At 41.6% G+C, this 23,554-nt stretch overlaps 2 protein-coding genes across 2 annotated transcripts in view; one reads left to right on the forward strand and one right to left on the reverse strand.

Moving 5' to 3' along the window:
- Window positions 1–23,554, reverse strand: part of LOC134795557 (uncharacterized) — a 135,113-nt gene that overhangs the window by 83,353 nt on the left and 28,206 nt on the right. The window lies entirely within an intron of this gene.
- On the forward strand, window positions 2,842–23,549 carry LOC134794809 (uncharacterized). Its single transcript, XM_063766608.1, has 14 exons — window positions 2,842–3,293; window positions 3,698–3,954; window positions 5,462–5,618; window positions 5,879–6,623; window positions 7,284–7,479; window positions 8,463–8,587; window positions 10,194–11,244; window positions 11,623–11,799; window positions 14,221–14,403; window positions 14,776–14,964; window positions 15,726–15,832; window positions 17,503–17,603; window positions 20,434–20,650; window positions 21,131–23,549. Exons 1-14 carry the CDS (start codon window positions 3,158–3,160, stop codon window positions 21,303–21,305), a joined length of 3,816 nt encoding a protein of 1,271 aa, XP_063622678.1. The 5' UTR covers window positions 2,842–3,157; the 3' UTR covers window positions 21,306–23,549.

Below are 23,554 nucleotides of genomic sequence, written 5' to 3' on the forward strand. Positions count from 1 at the left end.
ACAATATACTAATAAAGAATTTTTATTTATTTACTTACTTCCTATTAAAACATAAACTCCACAAATAATACATACTTAGTATTTTAAATAAAATGAGCCGAACACGTTAAAAAGTTATCGATGTATCGATAAAACCTAGTAGCAGTAAAAATCTTCTGGGCAGCACTAAAACCACCATGTTTAGTTCCCGGATGACGTCACACTGGCACGCATTTTTCGTTAACGTTTCACTTCCATAGGTTTCATATTTCAGTGCATTGATGCATCAAGGCGGTTTGTTAACAAAGGCCTACCGGTAAAACGCGAAAATCGAAATTTAGTTATATGCCTCTTTATCGCTCGATAGTGATAGAGAGATTACATAACGAAATTTCGTTTTTCTTGTTTCGCGGTAGGCCATGTGATTGACGTGACGTGTGATGTGTCAATGTGGTTTGTTTACTGCATGGTCTAATAAAACATGGTCTTCTATTCCCAGAGTGACACAGGCCTACGTCACAATAACATGGCCGCTATATATAGCGCTATCGCATATTATCATATAGCGCTGTCGCATGATGACGTAGCTTGTGTCAGTTAGGTGACCTAGAAAAGACGGGAATAGAGTACCAGGCGGAGTATATTATTATACCATGGTTTACTGTATTATATGTGCCACAAAGGTGCCACCTACGCAGAGCTTTGCCTAATATTCCCTATTGCTGTAAATGTGGTAATATCTGAACGCACCCATAATGAATTTGACATTTGCCTATTCGTAGCGTTCCATTCTACGTTATGTCTTTTTGCGAACGTGCTCTGCGATCATATATAACCATGGATACCGCCTTTAGGAACATTACCGTTCAAATTCTCGGGCCAAATTAGCACACATACACAATTACGCCTACATTCAAATAAGACGACGCGTTTACAGAGCCTGTAATCAAAGCTGGTAAACAAAATAAGAGTCATCTTTATTACACTAATGGTACATAGCTAAGTGTAGATGAAATGCATATAATGTCAATAACTACCAATCAGCGACATTAATCCGCTAATAACCTTTTTGCTGTACGTACTGGCCGCTGAGAGTTCGCGGTTCATATTTGATTAGAATATGACTTGGACAGGGATAGGTTTATGCCATACAGTGAAGAACCAGTCAAATAATTCACGTATAATAATTTAATGCAGATTAAAAGATAACTAGTTAAAATGTTGTTATGACATGACAGACTAACTCAACATAAGTAAATATATCATTGTTGTATAAATGTATTCCGCTATAATAAGTATTTTGTATATTTTATTATCAATCTGCATGGCAGTGCGAAGTCACGTTCAGGTATAGTCTGTCCGTTTTTCTAAGATCAAGTACGCCGTAGTAAATGTATGGCGAACTTGATCTTAGAAATCGGACTGGCTATACAGTCTGCAAAATTTACATGGGTACACGAATCGGGTCAAAAATATTTGAACAGGCGGAGTCACAATAAATCCCCACTTTCAGTTCAGAATATTTTATATGTATATAGCCGGTCAAGCAAGTTTGTCAGTAGAAAAAGGTGCAAAATTAAAATTTTGTATAGGACCACAGCCGTTCGCGCGCTTAAATTTTCTAAATTTGCCGCTCTTATAATATTTTAAACTTTCGCGTTTTGAACACATATTAACTCACATTATACGAAACGAAACTGATTTACGTCGGTAAATCAAGGTAATTGAATATAATTCGCGTTAGACCCGTCTATAATGTGAGTTAATATGTTTGCCGCTCTTTTCTACTGACGGAAATGGCTTGAGAGAGAACCTACATGTGACAGTAGAGGGTGGATTCAAATGATCAACATTTTCAGATAATGTGTGTATTTGTTAAAATTATTCAGTAAAAGCATGATAGGAAAAATGTATCTACATATAGGAGACCGGGTATGATTATCTCACGGGTTATATCTCATGAATAGAACATATTCTAGATATCTTGCCAGGCATCCACTCAATTTCATGTCTCTCTAATTGGACAGCTTTTTTCCATAGTTCTCTGCGAATAGCATCTTGTGGGAATCTGAATGGAAAGTAATGTAAAATGACAATACCAAATTTGATTATTAATTTGAAATAACTAGGTAGTTTTTTTATAGCTCCATCTCATGAAATAAAAAAGGAAAATACAAATCTGTAAGAAGGAATTTATTACTACATTTATAATGATATAGAAAATACCTAAACCAAACACAAGTTAATAAAATAGTCTACTTCATTTAGCATAACACCATCCCTATTATCCTCGCAATTTAAAAAGTCGTATGTTGTTATGAAAGTCGTATGCAGTTGTTACGTTTTAGCTTAGCACGGTAGTATAGAAAACAAATCGTCATGTTTTTTCCAAATTCTACTGAAGTTATCTGTTTACTACAAGTGAAAAGTGATTCCACTGTCCTTGGTATGAACTAAAATAACTTCTGCACCACTTCACGACACATGAATATATTATTAATTACAAAAAAACGTTGTTTTTATAAATCAATTTAGCCATTTGTCACTGACTGTCATCTCGGTGGTACTGAGATTGCCAATCGAGCAGTTTGTAAGTACCGCCTATCGCGGGGTAGTTTGCGTTGGGTCATAATTGAGCGGACAGAATACTTCCATGTATAGCATTTCGCTGAACGTGCTAGATCAATGCTAGATTTACTGTCTTAACTTGATTTATCATTCAATTTTTCTGTAAATTTAATAAAATGATTGTATAATATATTATTTCTAAGGGTGATGTTTCAGCTATAATAATTATAGTGGGCTAAATTATACAATTTTCAAGTCAAACGAATAGCGTAGAACGGAATACGTCTTTCTTTCGCGACTCGCACCGCACGAAATTCTTATTGAATTTTAGAGATAATAATTAAATACTACATTTTAATCAAATAAGTCGCATTAAACACCATTGCCATTTGGCAATGCACTAATCATTCTATTAGTTTCCAAAATTTTGATGTTGTTCTTTAAGTTTTCGTATTAAATAATACAATATAAACATTGTATCCCATCGATGGACTTTAGAATCGATAACCCAATTTCGCCGTAGTTTTTATTAAAAGTGGCTTTTAGTAAAGGCATATAGATGTTGGAAAACTTGTGTTGATAGTGTTGAGGTGCCGTGCTGGTGGTGATCATGTTGTTCACACCGATTTATATAGCAATGACCTTTATAAAAACTTGGCGCATCAGATCGTTCCGAGCGCGGCTCCTGGAGTTCCTGAGCGGGAATACAAGTGTTGCGTTTTGCAAAGTGCCAGAAAATGCTGCAGGTGAATATATTTTACTTATGTGACTCCCAAGTTTATATTATCAAAGCACCTACCTAAAGTTGTTATTACTTTTATTAGTTAGCTGTTTTTATTCTTTATTGCAAAGCCATTTTGTATATCAGTCAATTTCAAAAGTGTAAGTACATTTCTTGGGTCAGACCATTTTTAACTGCTTAGTTAGTATGACTTGCGTTGCAACTTCAAGCATCGAGCTGTGCATGTCAATGCAAGTCATGCTAAGTGACCAGGCGGTCTAGCATAAGTTGCGTTCTCGCGCGCGAGTCCATACTCGAAGTCGCGCTAGATGTATGGAGTCACATGCGAGAACGCAACTCATGCTAGACCGACATAGGTCATAACCTCACATAACAGAATTGTAATGTTAAAATTTAATTTTCTTGCAGAAACCCCTACTTTAAGTTCCAAGCTATGCACAAATCCAAAGAATGCATACCTATGTGACTTGCTAGATTACACAAATGCAACCAGGATATGCAGTATGAAGCCAGCTCAGTGTATTGAGATTAGTGACTGGGTGACATGTGCGGGAGGCCTGCCGCTGGGCTCTGATGAGCAGTCTCCCCTCACTGAATTTGATGTTGAAGTGTTATTGGAGTGTGAAATGGAGCCCCATGACTTGAGCGCAAATCATTTAATAACGGTAAAAATACATTATACAGTCAAACCTGGATAAGGTGGAACTGGATAAATGAGAAACGTCTATAAGCGAGAGTAATTATAAGGTCCCGTAATTTTTGCCCTAGATTACCTCTATTAGCGAAAGATACAAGACTCTTTAAGAGAGAGTTGTTTGTCCCGTTCGAACATCTGTATCAGAGAGTGTCTCTCCCTTGGCCTCTATAAGGGAGAATCCTGAGTGTAATTATTATCCGTTATTTTTGATACTTTCTCATTTTCGTGGAACTAACGCGCACGTGGTGCATTTGACTTTTTTTTTTGTTGTTTATAAAAATGGGTTTGTCTTTTAGGTCATTGTTTTTGATCTTTTTGAGAAAAACATTTGCGTCGTGAACCAATATTTTCGATCAAACTTGCTCAGTGCCTAGTAATATAATGGTTGAACACATTCTAGGAATGTCTTTAAATGAAAAATAGGTAGGTAAGTGTTAACGATAAAAATTACAATCGCTTTCGAGAACGGGAAATAACGAAAACTAAATTCACAGTAAATTTGGTTTCCATACATATTATGTATCAAATAAGGACCTAATTTTAGTAAAATATCACTGGCACTTATTTTTCAAACCTGCCTAAGGAAGAAATCTCCGATCCCTTACCTCTGAGAGTGAGAAACTCGGATTAGAGAAAAACCTCTATGAGTGAGAAACATATTCTGGTCCCTTGAGCTCTCGCTTATAGAGGTTTGACTGTAGCATTAATTGCTTATTTACACCAAAGCAGATATCATGCAGTAATCCTAGAATGTAAACTTAATTTTACTGATTCAGATAAGCTTATGAGCAGTTACTAGGTATTATGCCTATTTTCATATTTACTTTTATATTCATATTATAAATCACCTAGCCTAAGAGTTGAAATAAATAAAGAGAAAAAATGTTACATGATGTGTAGGATTTGCTAAAAAATATGTATTGCTATTTTTTAACCAAATGGGTGTTGTCAAATCTTCTGTGCAGCAATGAAAGTCTCATTTTCAATTAACCATGTTTCTTGTGTATAAATAAAAATTTAATCTAAAGTGTCCTAGACCCGACCCTTGTAAATTTAGAATTATCATTAACCTTATCTATGAAGAAAAAAACATGTTTACAACAAGCAACCTTGTTACTGATAAACAATGCGTGAAATGTGACACTTTAAATATAGGCCACTGGGTTACTCTGGCATATGTCATTCACACCACCTTGTACAATTCACACCCATGAAATATTATTCGAACCCACCAACATAAAATATAGTACAGTCAGTAAAAGTTACTAAGCACATAAAATATTCGATATATTCATAAAATAATCTGCACATAACATGTTCTTTTTCTCCTTCTATCTATCAAGTTGCAAATGATTTTGAAAACTATCCTCTTAGCCGTCCTTGCTACTTCTACTGCTGTCTGTACGCAACATAATGTGAAATCATTATCTAATTTGCCTATTAAATGCCTAAAATTAACTGTTTGTTTTTTGTAGCTGGACTCTATGGGCTTACCAGTGGCATGGAAGGCCAGCTCTCATTTAGCCATAGTACTCAAAACAAACATAGAGAACCTGAGTTCAGCCGGATTTCACTTTGTTGGTAGTGATGAGTTTCTAATTGATCACAAGCTGCCAGTAGTAAGGATACAGAGTAAGTTTACACTTTATTTATATTTATTAAATAGCTTATTGCTTTTACTTTTACAATACCTACTAATGATACTGATGTGATGATATAATATTTGTTAATACTGTAAGATAAAAATTTTCCTCTTATATGGGTTATAAAGTTTGGAGTTATTATGCACCATTGTTTGGCAAATCATATGTTATCATAAGTATATGAAAGTACTGATTTATTTCAAATAATTTATACCATGTTTTCTTCAATTGTATCTAAATATTTTCCAGCTGTAAAGCTTACAGGGGAACCAAATAAAGCTACTGATCCCTCAATGAGAAGTCTCAGAAGCGATATTCAACATGGTTTAAAAAATCCACCCGGGGAATTCCATTGGCCTGTGCATGCAGCCCTGCTCAGAAAACTGTCCAAAGTAGTTGATGTTAAGTCTGAATGTAATAGTGCCGTTATAGAAATGAATGGTGGCAGCAGTAACATGGTTGACACCACAACAATCAGTAAAAAGACTGTGTCTCTAGCAGATGTGAGTGTCAACACAACAAAGTCCCTCACAGAGGAAGACGAAAATGACACTTTAGCGGCTGAACCACATAAGACTCCAAATAAATCTCCGGAACGTAAAGCAAAGCCGCAAGAAGAGATTGTTGTTGAAAATGTAACAGTTGAAATTCAGCACAATATAACACCTAAAAAATCTAGTCTCAAATTAGATCTCAAGAAAGGTACAAGTTGCCTGTCAGCTTCATTACTCAACATATCGAGCCAAATCAAGTCTGTCACCACACATAAAAGGATAGTGAGCTCGTCTGGGCCTAAGAAATCGCAGCCCCAAATAGAGAGCTGTCCAGTGAAGGAAGATTTAAAGGGCTCTCCGTCTCATGGCACACCAAAGTCTGCCAAAACTTCCCGTCCATTAGTCAATACTAAATCACCAAACATATTGATATATTCAGATAGTATAGCTGCTAGAGATAATTTAGAAGCTTCTCTTAGAAAAGTCTTGGATGCAGATAGGTGAGTAATACTGATAATATGAACATAATGTAAATATTTTGTGTCTAAGTTTTAGTACCTACCCCCGAACAACGTTATTAAGCATAAATTCTTTATTGTGATTCGGGTAGCCCATGGTTATAGCGTTCGATCGAGAAGCTGGTTCGATCCCAGCCATAGGGGCATTGGAAGCCTTGGTCACTTTTTCTTCCGTATCATTATGACATCTATTTCAGTTTATCATTACCCAGTTCAGTTTATCATTACTTGGACTGAGAGCTTCAAAAAACAACCTTGAGATATCGTGTCCGCGGAACTGAAGGGGTTAACGACTGGCTTTACGGGCAATAATAATGAGGCATGACAGGGGCCGGTACAGCGGTATGACACCGCTACAACGCGATTGGTTGATGAGTTCGCATCACGCGCGCGATTGGTGGATGAGTTCGCATTACGCGCGCTATTGGTCGCAACTAGTTGCGTTAGACTGCACGACTGGCTGGAATTCGTGAGTAACACCGCTGAACTAGTACCATTTTTAGTGCCCGTAAGGCCCGTCCTTAGATATTTTACGTCAATGATTTTGACATCGTACGAAGTTACGAACCAAATTTTCTCAAATAAGTCTTATTTTTAATTTTTGAGCCATTTTCTAAATGTTCCTTTGTATGTATGTTACAGGTACACGATATACTCTGTGACGCGAGACGCGCTGGAGACGGGCGCGTGGCGCGGGCGCTGCGCGCTGGTGGCGGTGGCGGGCTGCGTCGGCCGCGCGGCGCCGCTGCTACTAGCGCACCTGCTGGACGGCGGCCGGCTGCTGGCGCTGTGCTCGGACCTGTTGCATGCCGTGCTGCCCTACTACAAGACTGCCGAGGTGAGCTGGGACCGTGGGCCGCGCGCCGCTACTGCTAGCGCGCTTCTGGACGGCGGCTGCTGGCGCTGTGCTCCGACCTGCTGCACTACGTGCTGCCCCACTAATTCAGAAAGACTGCCGAAGCCGAGCACGATACCTATTATTTCCATTCTAAAAAATCAGTTGCTCCTTTACTTTTACATAACGAAGTCAAGCGTAATATGAAGCCTTACGGTTACAGTATGGATTGGATTTGCTACTCGTCTCGGTCGATGATACGCATAATTATAGAATAAAATATTGAGACCAACCTGGTGGCAATCGCATCACATCCTCTCGTTTCATTGAGACCAAGCAGATTCACTTTTGAACTTTCACACTTACAACTTATTAACAATGCTCCAATACTTATGCGGTGCTTCCTGACGTAAGCGCCGACCGCCATAAGGTACCTTTTCCCATGGAACGTCACATATATGCACTTTAAGTATCATAAACTTTCATTTAAACGGCCGCGGCCTCCTAGCTTAGTCGGTAGTGTCAGTGACCCTGCCTGCGGTCATGTATTTGTGTGTTTATCATGAATATTTGTTCCGAACGAAGTTATGGATGTTATCTACATACGTATCTAAGTATATATTTATCTATATAAGTATGTATATCGTCGCCTAGTACCCCTAGTACAAGCTTTGCTTAGTTTGGGGCTAGGTCGATTTGTATAAGATTGTCCTCAAATATTTGTTTATTTTTATTTACTTTCCTATTTCCTAATTTATTTATTAGCCCATTTTATTCTTATTTATTTATTAGCCTCCAGCGTCGCTGAACAAAGGTCTCTCTCGCTTATGGAAAAAATTGACTCACCCTTTCGAAAGTCGCCCAACTACGAGTACTACGACCGTAAGTTTCTAAAGTAGTATCCGATGAGTAGTTGTGTGTGCCCAGTCCCGCCTAAGCTGTAATAAATGCATATTTTAAATAATATTTACATTGTATTGTTCAAGGTTCGGGAGAACGAAGTAGTACAATTCACATTTGACAAGTGGAAGTCCGTCAAGATGAAGCACCACATATTCTGCTACCAGGCCTCGCCAGCAAAGAAACAGTTTTCCACGGAAAGCGACAGGCAGTAAGTTACATAGTTTACTGGAGTTTATGTTTCCTTTCAGCTTTTTGCCTACATACGCAACAAACTTCTGTCTTGTCCCGCAACGTCTACATTGGTATTGATTAACTATTTTTATAAGCGACAGAAAATTAACTATGTGAAACGCGACTCTTAAAACCCCCAGCCAACTAAACAATTAAAATTACTTGGAGTAAAATACAGACATCTAAAAAAATCTGCACATAATTTGTAGGTACTCTGGTGTCCTAAAATATTAACTTTACTTGATGGTGTTTGGTCTGCATTCTTCATAATATCATGTAATAGATGTCAAAGATTAAAGTTGTGGACTTGATGTTACTCTTTGATCCCATAGCTTAGTTAGACTTTGATTTGTTTAGTGTTTATAGAGTCACGTGTGTTTGTTTATATTTTATTAAATACCTCGCTATCCAAGGCGATAATGCCTCACTTTCAAAGCAATATATCTAATTTATCAATACGGCTTTCATTGCTATGAGGTATAAACATTGTATTTTAGGCCCATAAAATAGTATATTTAATACATTTATATTTGGGTAATACATTAATATGCGTTTTGCAGAGCAAGTCAGGAGGCTAATATTTATCGGTACGCAAATTGTACATATTAGCATCTTACAAATATATTTTACAATATTTTGCTTGTAGTGTTTTGAAGCTCACTTATAGCTATGTTCGACAAAGCATCTTATTTTTTAATTATTTTGTAAATAATTTATATATTATATATTACAATATGGTTGCAAGCGAAGCCTAATTGACACACCATGTTTGAAAACATATTCATTTTGTCATTAAAAATTAAACGCAATGATGCTGAAGATACGGCGTAAAATCGAACTGTAATGATACATATATGTAACAACTTGAGTAGATGAATCTTATACACGTATTCTAATTGGTGCGAAATAGATTATCGCTTGTACCCTCTAACTGTCATGCCTGCCAATTTACAACCACATACATATCCCGCTGTATCTATAGCTTTCAAGGTAATATAAGGCCTTTTGATTTGGGAATTTCATGGTCGTATGTTGCATGGTTTATTTATTCAGATTAATGAATAATAAGCATTGTTGCACGCTAATATTTAACACTACCCTCAAAAAGCCCTAAGCACGATTTGATTGGATTATTACTTTGACTCACTACATACCCATTGAGTTCTTTGTAAAATTTAACCCTTCCCTGGAAATAAATCTTCCTCTGTTATATAGAAAAAAAAAACATCGATACATATGTAGCCATGGCTGCTTGAATTTTTCTATTTTGTCTTGGCTTTTCAAAGATGATGTTTTAATAGTTACATTTATAGGCTTTATATCCTTTTTGCCTCCTCATTTTTATAGACACTAAGTTAACGACCACTTGCGTTTTTTCCATTATGTAATCAGCAATGTCAGCTGTACACCATGTTACACTTATTTTTGAAATTTCATTAATGTCATGACACATAAAAGTTCAAAAGGAAGAATGTATTCCTACTCATAATTAGTCATAATTCAGTTTAAGTAGAGGAAAAGTAATGTTGCTAGAAAGTAAACCTTTGTTATGCAGATATATAAGTACTCGTTGAATTTTGTAGACCGTCCAAGTACACGGGGCACCCGGGCCATGAGCTGGACATCCAGGTGCTGGCGTCCGAGGAGACGTGGCGCACGCCGTCGCTGCTGCAGGCCACCGACCTCACCAACAGCGGCGTCGCCATATTCTCACAGGTACAGTACTTCATGTTGTACACCGTCCAGTACACGGGGCACCCGGGCCATGAGCTGGACATCCAGGTGCTGGCGTCCGAGGAGACGTGGCGCACGCCGTCGCTGCTGCAGGCCACCGACCTCACCAACAGCGGCGTCGCCATATTCTCACAGGTACAGTACTTCATGTTGTACACCGTCCAGTACACGGGGCACCCGGGCCATGAGCTGGACATCCAGGTGCTGGCGTCCGAGGAGACGTGGCGCACGCCGTCGCTGCTGCAGGCCACCGACCTCACCAACAGCGGCGTCGCCATATTCTCACAGGTACAGTACTTCATGTTGTACACCGTCCAGTACACGGGGCACCCGGGCCATGAGCTGGACATCCAGGTGCTGGCGTCCGAGGAGACGTGGCGCACGCCGTCGCTGCTGCAGGCCACCGACCTCACCAACAGCGGCGTCGCCATATTCTCACAGGTACAGTACTTCATGTTGTACACCGTCCAGTACACGGGGCACCCGGGCCATGAGCTGGACATCCAGGTGCTGGCGTCCGAGGAGACGTGGCGCACGCCGTCGCTGCTGCAGGCCACCGACCTCACCAACAGCGGCGTCGCCATATTCTCACAGGTACAGTACTTCATGTTGTACACCGTCCAGTACACGGGGCACCCGGGCCATGAGCTGGACATCCAGGTGCTGGCGTCCGAGGAGACGTGGCGCACGCCGTCGCTGCTGCAGGCCACCGACCTCACCAACAGCGGCGTCGCCATATTCTCACAGGTACAGTACTTCATGTTGTACACCGTCCAGTACACGGGGCACCCGGGCCATGAGCTGGACATCCAGGTGCTGGCGTCCGAGGAGACGTGGCGCACGCCGTCGCTGCTGCAGGCCACCGACCTCACCAACAGCGGCGTCGCCATATTCTCACAGGTACAGTACTTCATGTTGTACACCGTCCAGTACACGGGGCACCCGGGCCATGAGCTGGACATCCAATTGCGGGCGTCCAGGTGGGTGCAGTACTTAATTTTTATCTGAATTTATAAGTCAGGAAGTCATGACAGATGGAAACTAGAAATTATTTAAAGGATTTCTGGCAAAGGACTGAATTTCTTAAACATGCTTATTCCATACAAAACGTTGTACTAATTATCTGAATGACTAAATAACGTGATTTTTTCGTTGTTGGATTAGACTGTATTAGAAACACTCGCAACATTCTATTAAGCGACTTTTTCTATGTTTAACTGTTACCGGTTATGATGCGGTGCTTATTCTGCCTTATATCACGTTTTCTTCCTAATGTAGATACACCTGGAAGCCGACCCCTGCGACTACCTTGCCGACGAAGGCGTGAAGAGCAACGAGGCGCGCCTGGAGATCATCCACAAGATCCTCGGCGACATCCTCGACCTCCACGTGCGGGACCCGCGCGACATCACGCAGCCGGAGTACAGCAGGGGGTTCTTCCTCGGGAACCACGTGGTAAGACTACTTTACACTTCAACATTATCATGTTACGTCTATTGCATCGCCATTATAGTAGTGATTGCTGAACGAAGACGGTTGTATTTAAAGCGAAAACTTTATCTTTATTTTCTAGTAACTTTAATTTTGATTTATAATGTTGAATGATTTTTTACATAAAATATAACCATCTTTGTCTATAAGTACATACAGAATGAGTAGGTAACATTATACTTGCATTATGATTTAGATTGAATCTTGGATTGAGATAAAATGCAATATACTATTTCAGTATAAGTATATGTATTATGTATATGTTTAATATGCTTCTTAGATACACCGTCATTTATTTATTTTCACGATTATTTGAAACAAAATGAAGATTGTGTTAAGATTAGAACGCCAGTGGTGACTATCTAATACTTTTGCTTAATGTTTTGTCTGTCAGGATGTTACACAATAATGCTGCCTTTGTAGTAAGAATCAAGTAATGATTTAAGTTACACACCTTACACTATATCTACAAGCTTTGTCTGCAACCGAACCGACCGATAAACTCCCAATTCAAGACAAAACACAAGACAAGACAAGTAACTCGTTACATCTTGTCTCCCAATTAGTAAACTACGTTTACAATTACAAACACAAATATTGCAAGAATCTGCTCTTTACGAGTTTATAAAACTACTGTCAATATCCTAATTTTCTTTAGTAGGATATGACCAACGAGGTTACTGAAGTTATCTGATCATGGCACCAAAATGTATGCAAAATTACGACATCATTCCACAAACTAGGAGAGCTGGAAGCGCTCGGCAAGTAATAAAACTAACTCTCGACTCTTCCAGAACTTCGATGAAAGACACTGTCATTCAAAATTGTATCTTTGGAGAATAGCCTTTAAGTGTCTAATGGGTTGTCCGTTAGGGGTCGTGGCCTGCGTCGACCAGCGCGGGCCCCGGCCACGTGACGGTGTGATGGCCGGTGAGACGCGTACACGTTTGCTCATTGGTTGCTGTGTCACCGGGATTTTGAGACTCGATACTTAACTAGTATTAACAAAATTTACTATAGTACCTATAGTGTATATAAGTTAGTATAAAACGAACCTAATTACAGTCGTTCTCGTCTAGCTAACATCATTAATAAAAAATCAACTTTTCGTAGGTATATTCTTTATCACAGCGTAATATCCACTTATTTAAGCCCGAAGTCACTTGCGTTTCACAGTTTAATAAATTATAATTTAGTGATAGAACAGCAATTTGTGCTCAAAATCCCAGGTGATAGTAATATTATGCTTTATATCGCTTAGATTACACGTAGTTTAACAGTTGTTTGATTATTTTTACAAATTAATTATCATAATTAATTAAAGTCTACTTTGCACGACTCTTTTTCGCTTTACGCTTACATAAGGTAAGAGCCGATATTTTCGCTAAGCACGATTGTTTTATGTCAACTGAGTAATTTTAGAACAACTTTAAATTTTGCACCATTTGTCCAAATTTATCACTTATGGATTTTTCTAGACATCAAAAATTAACATTGGAATTATTTATAATTCATTACTTTTGAGTATAAAAAGCTAAAATGTATTCTTATTAATTCGCATGAATGTGATGAATGAGTTTTTAAGATAGCCAGAATTAGAAAGCTATACGTATACATATTGAGCCACTGAAAATATCGAATGTTTACAGACTGACACTACAATAGACCGAATGTTTTATTCCAATTCCAAAAATATTCAGCAGTCTAAAAATATTCGAAAGAGCTACCTTCCGTTGTACGTAATATTTGTATAAAAGTTAAGGCTTAATGTTCACATAATTGTCACTACAACATGATGACAGACGATCGATACCTAACGTTTCGTTGCGTGGGCCTTGTTAAAGAGTCTCATTTTGCGTTATTGTTGATAAATCGTCAGGTGACAAGCAAAACCACCACCACACCACACCGCACCACAAGTTCATAGAACTAGAAAGAAGTTCATAGAACTTGTGGTGGTAATTAGTGAGTTGTGCTTGCACAGTGAACCATATTAGTAGGTACTAAAAGAAGGTCGATTTTTGTTTAAATTTTTAGTAATTAGTGACTTTTGCTTGTCACCTGACGAAATATAGTCTGCGTCGTCGTAGACGAAGCATTGTCTACGACCAAAAAGTGCAGTCGCCAAATAAGAAGAATTTTGTACATTGACGTGTACCTAATGTATGTTTCTGTCGTCGTCTGAGATCGTAGGCCTCCAAAGGTTCTTTACACTGTGCTGCACCCCGCTACAGTGTGACGAAGTCTTAAACGTGTACGAAAGACACTTGCTTGGCGGCAGCACTGTTTGTCAGAAAGCCCATGAAATATAAAGTGCTACGTCTACAGCGATAAAGGCCGTGATGGATTTGTAACGCTCAGCTGATATATTCGTGTGTGGTGTAGCAAAAGCTGGCGCTGGTGGAGGGCTGGTGCCCGGGCAGCGCGCAGCGGGTGCAGGCGCTGCCCGCGCTGGCGCTGCAGTGGTGCCTGCGCGGCGACCACGAGGCGCGCGCGCCCGCCGCAGGGTTCCTGCCCGTGCACGTCTACGAGTGCCCCGACCACTTCTCCACCGTTGAATACTTCGACGTGAGTCTACCGCGGTTATTACACTGATGACGGATCGCACGCCGCTCCACTGTGTTAGTGAGACGTCGCTATGCACAACGGAGCGGCGTGCGGATCTGCATCCAATGTGAAGACCACCTATATTTATATTTCAACTAGTAAAGCTAGGAGAGGACGCGTTTCTAAGGTTCACGCATCAGTGGTGAGCGGGCCACAGTTTCTCTTACACGGTTACAAGAGTTTACTCATAGTGTGTCACACACTATGGTCAAAAAAATTAAGACCTGCTGACACAGTTGGGCGTCTAACGTGAAAAAATGGCAACTTTATCATAAGGCGACGTCGTGCGCTGTAGTATGTCCTGTAAACGTAAATTTATGTAATCCTTTCCAGAACCTAACATCGAAAGAGTTGGGGCGGCTCGTGATCTACGCGGACGCGCTAACAACCACCAACGCCGTGACAGGCGGGCCGCCGCTAGCGCACGGCGTGGCGGCCGTGGCGCGCCGGCAGACGGCTGCGCGCGGCCGCGGCGACAACGCCTGGATCACTGTGCCCGGACAAGCTTGTATCTCGCTACAGGTACGACAAACATTAATGAACCTTATAAAGTTGCTGTAATTACTCGTACCTGACGTGGTGGCTTTCATTAAAAAGAAACTCGTTGATGTATTTTTGTTCTATCCTTTGGTTTTATCCTCTTGACCGCGGCGAGATGTGATTGATCAACTTCATTATAGGTCACTTTCAGCGTTTAATAAATTCATTATAGTTGAGATGGGGGCCTATAGTGAAAAATATGCGATTTTAGTTTGGTACGTACGAGTATACAAAGTCTTAATTACAAAGAAAAAACCGGACAAGTGCAAGTCGGACTCGCCCACCGAGGGTTCCGTACTTTTTAGTATTCGTTGTTATAGTGGCAACAGAAATACATCATCTGTGAAGATTTCAACTGCCTAGCTATCACGGTTCATGAGATACAGCCTGGTGACCGACGGACGGACGGACAGCTAGTGGAGTCTTAGTAATAGGGTCCCGTTTTTACCCTTTGGGTACGGAACCCTAAAAACTGAAAAGCTGAAATTTTGCACACAATTTGGATGGATGACAATGCAATATTATGGTTCCATAGAGCTGATCTGATGATGGAGACAGGAGGTGGGCGTAGGAACTCCGTGATAAAACCTAATGTGTTTGGGTTTGTTAGAATTGTCTCGATTAGTACCAGTTGCCTGTTGAAAGTAAAGAAAAATTAAATTTTTGACAAAAACTTTTCATACCATTAAAGCCATCGAATAGAAAATTAAATTATTAATGTATATGTTTTATAATGTGTACAGGTATGGCGCAAGATTTCGCCGACGCTCCCGCTGGTGCAGCACGCGGCCGCGCTGGCCGCCGTGCGCGCCGTCCGCGCGCTGCCCGCCTACGAGCACCTCGACATACGGTAGGCTACCCACACTCTCGCGTCATCTCTATTTATACGAGTGCCATATAATTTAACTACCCTTAATATGTACCTAGCACTAGCAGTAAAACTGCATGTAAGGGCTAGTGCTTTCTTACCTACTTACCTACCTTCTTATTATATTATATTATGCGTTACATGTACGTATGTATGTAAGTATGGGATACGACAAATATCTGAGTTATGCTTTTTTAATAATATTATGAGGAACAAAGTTCACTAGATTTTAGTGTCCGACCGAAGGTTCGGTTTCGGTTTCGGCCAGTTTCGGCCAAAAAATCATGTTTCGGCTGTAGTTTCGGTTTCGGCCAAAAAACGGCCGAACCTTTCGGCCAGGCCGAAACTTACGAAATGGTAGTTCGTACTATGAAACTAAACTATGTGACAAAGACCAAAAGTTGGGGAATAAGTAGGACAACAATATTAATATGTACCTACATATACTGATTCATGTATAGGTACAGAAATTAATTGGTTTATTATAAAACACAATTCCACTAATGAGGGCGCCACTATATAGACGGTCGATGCAGTCTTAAGAGGCTGTTAATACCTATAACGCGCACACTGTCTAATTGTATCGGAGTAAATGAGATAGCACTGTCGTATGTTACTGGGCCTGGGCAAAGGAATAATAAGAAAACTCATCATCTTCCTCGCGTAATCCCGGAATTTTTGCCACGGCTCATGGAAGCCTGGGGTCCAATTGACAACTAATCCCAAGAATTGGCGTAGGCACTAGTTTTTACGAAAGCGACTGCCATCAGACTGACCTTTGAACCCAGAGAGTAAACTAGGCCTTATCGGGACTAGTCCGGCTTCCTCACGATGTTTTTCCTTCACCGAAAAGCAAATAGTAAATATCAAATGATATTTCGTATATAAGTTCCGAAAAACTCATTGGTACGAGCCGGGGTTTGTACCTGCGACCTTCGGATTGAAAGTCGCACGCTCTTACCGCTAGGCCACCAGCGCTCAAGGAAATATCTCGCTTTTTAATACAATGGACATTGGTTGGAGTCTGTGCTCAACTACTTATCCTGCAGCCGGAAGCACGGCTTTGACTTCGCATGAAAGTTCGCTTCACTGGGGCACTTTGGACGTTTAGGCCCAGGTGAAGATCGGTACCCGGCCTTGCGATATTGTCAACAAAAAATTCGCGCTCGCTGCGCTCACGTTTTTGGTTGACCCTGTATCTACATGTTGGCTTGACTGGTGAATGAATAGAGTTAGACCAAGAGAGTTATACAATTATTTTGATAGCATACGCATTGCAACGAGTGCAAATGTTATTTATACGTCATAATTTCACAGAAGTTTTGACGTTTAAAATAACACTTGCACTGCGTGTGTTATCAAAATCGTTGCAGAATTATCTTGGTCCAACTCTAGTAATTTTCTTAAAAAACTGCTTAAGTAACATCAGTTTCAAGGACATTGGGTGTTGACAGCCCCATAATATGTGTGTAAAAGCGGTTTTATGACATTTTTTCAACGATTTTAACAAGTCTACAAAAGGTTCGGTTTCGGTTTCGGCCGAAACTAGAGCCAAAGCCGAACATTCAGTTTCGGTTTCGGTTTCGGCAAAAAAACATGTTTCGGTCGGACACTACTAGATTTCATATACTCGTATACTTTGATGTTAACAGAATAAAATGGCCGAACGACATCTACTACGGGCGCGAGGTGAAGGTCGGCGGCACCACCACCACCGCCAATGTCACTGGCGACAACGTTGTCTGTAACATTGGTACGTACGCTATGAACGACATCTACTACGGGCGCGAGGTGAAGATCGGCGGCACCACCACCACCGCCAACGTCACTGGCGACAATGTTGTCTGTAACATTGGTACGTACGCTATGAACGACATCTACTACGGGCGCGAGGTGAAGATCGGCGGCACCACCACCACCGCCAACGTCACTGGCGACAACGTTGTCTGTAACATTGGTACGTACGCTATGAACGACATCTACTACGGGCGCGAGGTGAAGATCGGCGGCACCACCACCACCGCCAACGTCACTGGCGACAACGTTGTCTGTAACATTGGTACGTACGCTATGAACGACATCTACTACGGGCGCGAGGTGAAGATCGGCGGCACCACCACCACCGCCAACGTCACTGGCGACAACGTTGTCTGTAACATCGGTACGTACGCTATGAACGACATCTACTACAGGCGCGAGGTGAAGATCGGCGGCACCACCACCACCGCCAACGTCACTGGCGACAACGTTGTCTGTAACATCGGTACGTACGCTATGAACGGTACGTACGCTATGAACGACATCTACTACGGGCGCGAGGTGAAGATCGGCGGCACCACCACCACCGCCAACGTCACTGGCGACAACGTTGTCTGTAACATCGGTACGTACGCTATGAACGACATCTACTACGGGCGCGAGGTGAAGATCGGCGGCACCACCACCACCGCCAACGTCACTGGCGACAACGTTGTCTGTAACATTGGTACGTACGCTATGAACGACATCTACTACGGGCGCGAGGTGAAGATCGGCGGCACCACCACCACCGCCAACGTCACTGGCGACAACGTTGTCTGTAACATTGGTACGTACGCTATGAACGACATCTACTACGGGCGTGAGGTGAAGATCGGCGGCACCACCACCACCGCCAACGTCACTGGCGACAATGTTGTCTGTAACATTGGTACGTACGCTATGAACGACATCTACTACGGGCGCGAGGTGAAGATCGGCGGCACCACCACCACCGCCAACGTCACTGGCGACAACGTTGTCTGTAACATTGGTACGTACGCTATGAACGACATCTACTACGGGCGTGAGGTGAAGATCGGCGGCACCACCACCACCGCCAACGTCACTGGCGACAATGTTGTCTGTAACATTGGTACGTACGCTATGAACGACATCTACTACGGGCGTGAGGTGAAGATCGGCGGCACCACCACCACCGCCAACGTCACTGGCGACAATGTTGTCTGTAACATTGGTACGTACGCTATGAACGACATCTACTACGGGCGCGAGGTGAAGATCGGCGGCACCACCACCACCGCCAACGTCACTGGCGACAACGTTGTCTGTAACATCGGTACGTACGCTATGAACGACATCTACTACGGGCGCGAGGTGAAGATCGGCGGCACCACCACCACCGCCAACGTCACTGGCGACAACGTTGTCTGTAACATTGGTACGTACGCTATGAACGACATCTACTACGGGCGTGAGGTGAAGATCGGCGGCACCACCACCACCGCCAACGTCACTGGCGACAATGTTGTCTGTAACATTGGTACGTACGCTATGAACGACATCTACTACGGGCGTGAGGTGAAGATCGGCGGCACCACCACCACCGCCAACGTCACTGGCGACAACGTTGTCTGTAACATTGGTACGTACGCTATGAACGACATCTACTACGGGCGTGAGGTGAAGATCGGCGGCACCACCACCACCGCCAACGTCACTGGCGACAATGTTGTCTGTAACATTGGTACGTACGCTATGAACGACATCTACTACGGGCGTGAGGTGAAGATCGGCGGCACCACCACCACCGCCAACGTCACTGGCGACAATGTTGTCTGTAACATTGGTACGTACGCTATGAACGACATCTACTACGGGCGCGAGGTGAAGATCGGCGGCACCACCACCACCGCCAACGTCACTGGCGACAACGTTGTCTGTAACATTGGTACGTACGCTATGAACGACATCTACTACGGGCGCGAGGTGAAGATCGGCGGCACCACCACCACCGCCAACGTCACTGGCGACAACGTTGTCTGTAACATTGGTACGTACGCTATGAACGACATCTACTACGGGCGCGAGGTGAAGATCGGCGGCACCACCACCACCGCCAACGTCACTGGCGACAACGTTGTCTGTAACATTGGTACGTACGCTATGAACGACATCTACTACGGGCGCGAGGTGAAGATCGGCGGCACCACCACCACCGCCAACGTCACTGGCGACAACGTTGTCTGTAACATTGGTACGTACGCTATTCCTCTCAACATTAAGGGGACGAAACTGTTCATTTCGGGCATTCCCGGCTCCGTTCGGCTCAGCATTGCTCCGAACAATTATTAGGGTTGGTACAACTTGACGTTCCTTTGCGTGTACGTTCACAGATAAGATAAAGACTTGAATTTTGACAACCCTAAAGAGGCGAAAGGGATAGTCATACATTAGAAAGGAACAGCATGATTCGTCCCTGAATCGCTGTCAAACTTTTTCTGTGTACTATTCTGTGACATTAGTGAACATTTGGCAATTTTATATTTAGAAGATATAGTTTCCGTCAGTCCGTTTAACTAATTTATATTAATTACATACTATGTTTGGCTAGTAAGATGTTCAAATTACATAATTTAAACGGGTTAGTCACGTAATCTGTGCACACGTCGGGCACTCGCTGCAGATGTTGCTCCGGTTAAAGATCCTCGAAACGGATTGAAACATGTCCAGCAACTATTCGACTAAAATTATCCGTCCAAAATTTGAGCTGGTATGAATCACTCGTTGGCATCAGTAGTTATTGATGTTTATTTATTCCTCAGGCACCGGCGTAAACATCTCCAACATAGTTCCAACCACATGCGTGAACCAAATAATCGAGCAACACAACAAGCAACACGGCACCACGCTAGCACCAATGACGATCGAGAAATTCCTGGCGCGGTACTGCTCGCAGTTAGAAAGGATACTGGAATATATCGACTCGGACGGCGGCGTGGATGCCTTTCGCGAGCAGTACTACCAGTACTGGCTGCACGAGTAAGTGGTCGAGAAGCACTATTGTACGATTCCCACCGACCGGCTGGATTTTTAATGTGCCTATACATTATGTATGGCAGTAGCGATGGAGTCCATCCGGAGCCGTCCGCGTCCACGAGGAGCCGACCGGCTTGCGGCCGTACTAATGTGTAATGCGCTCCGACTCCGCCCGTTTGGTGGGAATTGTACTTATAACAACAACCTTGTAAAAGTCAAGTTCCTGGTGAGGGACGGCATCGTAACATTTACTGTTAATATCAACTATACAAAGTGGCGTAGTTGACTTAAGAATCGACCACACTACTGCTTAATACGGTGACGGTACGGAATCGCAGTGACGTGCTGTAAGCGTACCGTTTTTATCGCATGCTCTCCACACTGCTGCTCAAAACACGCTTTCGTCGTGTTCGTGGTCGATAATAGTGGCCTATTTGGAGTGAAATTGTTGCCCTTGGGACTCATATACGTGTCTTGTTTCAGCAACGAGAAGATTCAAGTCCGTCGCGAAGGCGACTCGGCCCCGGTGGCGGGCACGGTGGTGGGCGTGGACGAGGCGGGCTGGCTGCGCGTGCTGACGGCCGCCGGCCACGTCACCGTGGCGCCCGACGGCAACACCTTCGACCTCATGACCGGCCTCGTGGCCCCAAGGCTGTGAGCTATATCATGACCTAATAGTAGATGGACTATTAAAAACTACCGTATTTCGTAGAAGAAAGGTGTTCGTTCAGTACGCCTTGCTAAGCATAGGATTGTACTCTGGGAGTGTGGCGAGGAATTCATATGCCGCCCCGATGTATAAAGAATTTTAGGCGTGTAGTGCTCTTTCACTTTTCATATTTTAACAAATATATAATGTCAAGTGAAACTAATAATGTTTAACACCTGACAGCTGAACATAATAATGTCCTCCCGGTTCTGCGCGTAAAAGTAACTTGAAATATAAAGAAATAAGTGGGAACAAAAGTTGATTATGCTCCCTTTCGAATAAGTATGAGGAGTGAAAGCCACAAAGTGAATGGTGAGTGGTGAGAAGCGAGGAATTGTTAATAAGGATCTAGAAGCCTGAAGCAAAGGGTAGTAGGAATGATTCAACACTAGCGCACAGCACGTGTTCCATTGGTTGTGGTCGGTGGTAGAATCGTAAGTTTATTACAGAAGCTATACTATTTAGTGCCCTAAATAATAAAATGCTCGATTGTAATTGAACGAGCATAATAATCGTGTAAGTAGTATGACTAGATGGAACAGCCGTAACACTGCCAGTTCTACTATTTCTAATATCGTCTAGGTAAATTAAATATTGGAGTCCTGTTGTATTTTAGAATTTCGACTTGTTCTTGTACTATCATCGTTGAAATAACTTTAAAAGTAAAATTATGGGATTATAAAGAATGCCAGACGGTCAATTAATATAAGTTTGATGGAGGCGTAATCTCAGTGCAATAGAATGTATATATCGATATAAATGTGTATTTAAGTCAATCCAGTGTTCAAACAACAATGCACGATCTGTATTGAAGAGTGTGACGTTAGTAAAATATGTTAATTTATTAAATGACAGTGTTAAATATAAGTGTTTACATATTGAATAAAGGGATTATTCATTGTTTTATAATTAAAATAAAACGAATAAGTAATGATGTTGATGCGTGAGGGTAAATCAGTGTAAACGTTTGCCGTTCGTGTTTTGTAAAGTCACACTCTAACTCTACTAGTCAACTTTATAATTTGCTAGGTCGAAAGTGCTTTTTATGGGAAAATGGCAATATTCGTAGTTGTGATCATTTCGCGTTCCACTAATCTGAAGTTCATATAGGTTATGGAACCACCGGTGCCGCAGGGAGGTTGAGTTTAGTTCAAAACTCAACACCATTAGTAACTTTACAAAGTAAAGCCGGCATCACTAACCTTTTAGGTATGCATTGCGTTAGTCAGGCGTTGTAGTGACAGTCGTGTAACGTAATCTAGACCTGAGTCTCCTCAGCGAGACTCGTTTTTACCTTTAAAATTTATGTAATAATATACGTGGCTCCTGCGTTATCGCTACTGGGGCTAACACTGTAGGTTGGGCTTTACACTGTTATTTTGGGGACGGTGATTTAATATAGTATCCGAGATAGACAAATTTTAAATCTCAGGACCACTTTACTCACGCCTAGCTACGCTACTACAATTATATCCTATGTAACGACAACGCACTTGAGTATGTTGTCCATCAGTGTTAGTTACTAAATGTAACACCAAGTACATTGTGATTTATTTATTGAGTAGCAAATAAGTAGCATAGTTATAGCTATAGATACTTGACTACGTACCTACATAATCTCTACTCATAACATTTCGATTGTTGTTGACATGACGTTGTTCTCCAGTAAATGTAAGTTAACGAGTAATTACAAAATACAAAGTTAGGTGTAAATTAAGAGACATCGTCGCTTTTTTTAATTTATTCATTCATCAAATGGAGAAATGTGCCTAAACTGTTAATTAAATACTTCGCATACCCATATTTTTACCGTTATATATTTGAATATATGTATTGAGACTTTTAAACATTATTTCGAAATATTCGCTGTTTAAGTATAAAAATAGTTTATTGACCAAATTAAATAAATTTTATGCAAATGTGTTCCCAGTTTATATCTGCTTTATAGTAAGTCAGGACAACGGTCCAGAGTCACTTTTCGAGATAATTTGAATAAATTAATTGGATTTCTCAAAGTAATTATTCTCAAGTTGTTAAATCACAATGTCTCACACATTAGTCATCTCGCTGTCGTAGTGTGCTGTTTAGTTATTTATGTGTTATTTATTGATGGGAATTTAAAATGTTACTAAATTTAAATCTTGTTATTATCTTGTTGTATGCATGTCCTGTAATAAATTATTTCAGATTAAAGATTT

The sequence above is a fragment of the Cydia splendana genome, chromosome 1 (assembly GCF_910591565.1).
Source record: "Cydia splendana chromosome 1, ilCydSple1.2, whole genome shotgun sequence".
Classification (NCBI taxonomy): Eukaryota; Metazoa; Arthropoda; class Insecta; order Lepidoptera; family Tortricidae; genus Cydia; species Cydia splendana.

Excerpts from the sequence above, each read along its gene's own strand:
- LOC134794809 (XM_063766608.1), top strand. The coding sequence starts at position 3,158 with ATGTTGTTCACACCGATTTATATAGCAATGACCTTTATAAAAACTTGG. Across the intron at positions 3,955-5,461 it reads GCGCAAATCATTTAATAACG|CTGGACTCTATGGGCTTACC; the intron begins GTAAAAATACAT and ends TGTTTTTTGTAG. Across the intron at positions 8,588-10,193 it reads TCCACGGAAAGCGACAGGCA|ACCGTCCAAGTACACGGGGC; the intron begins GTAAGTTACATA and ends TGAATTTTGTAG.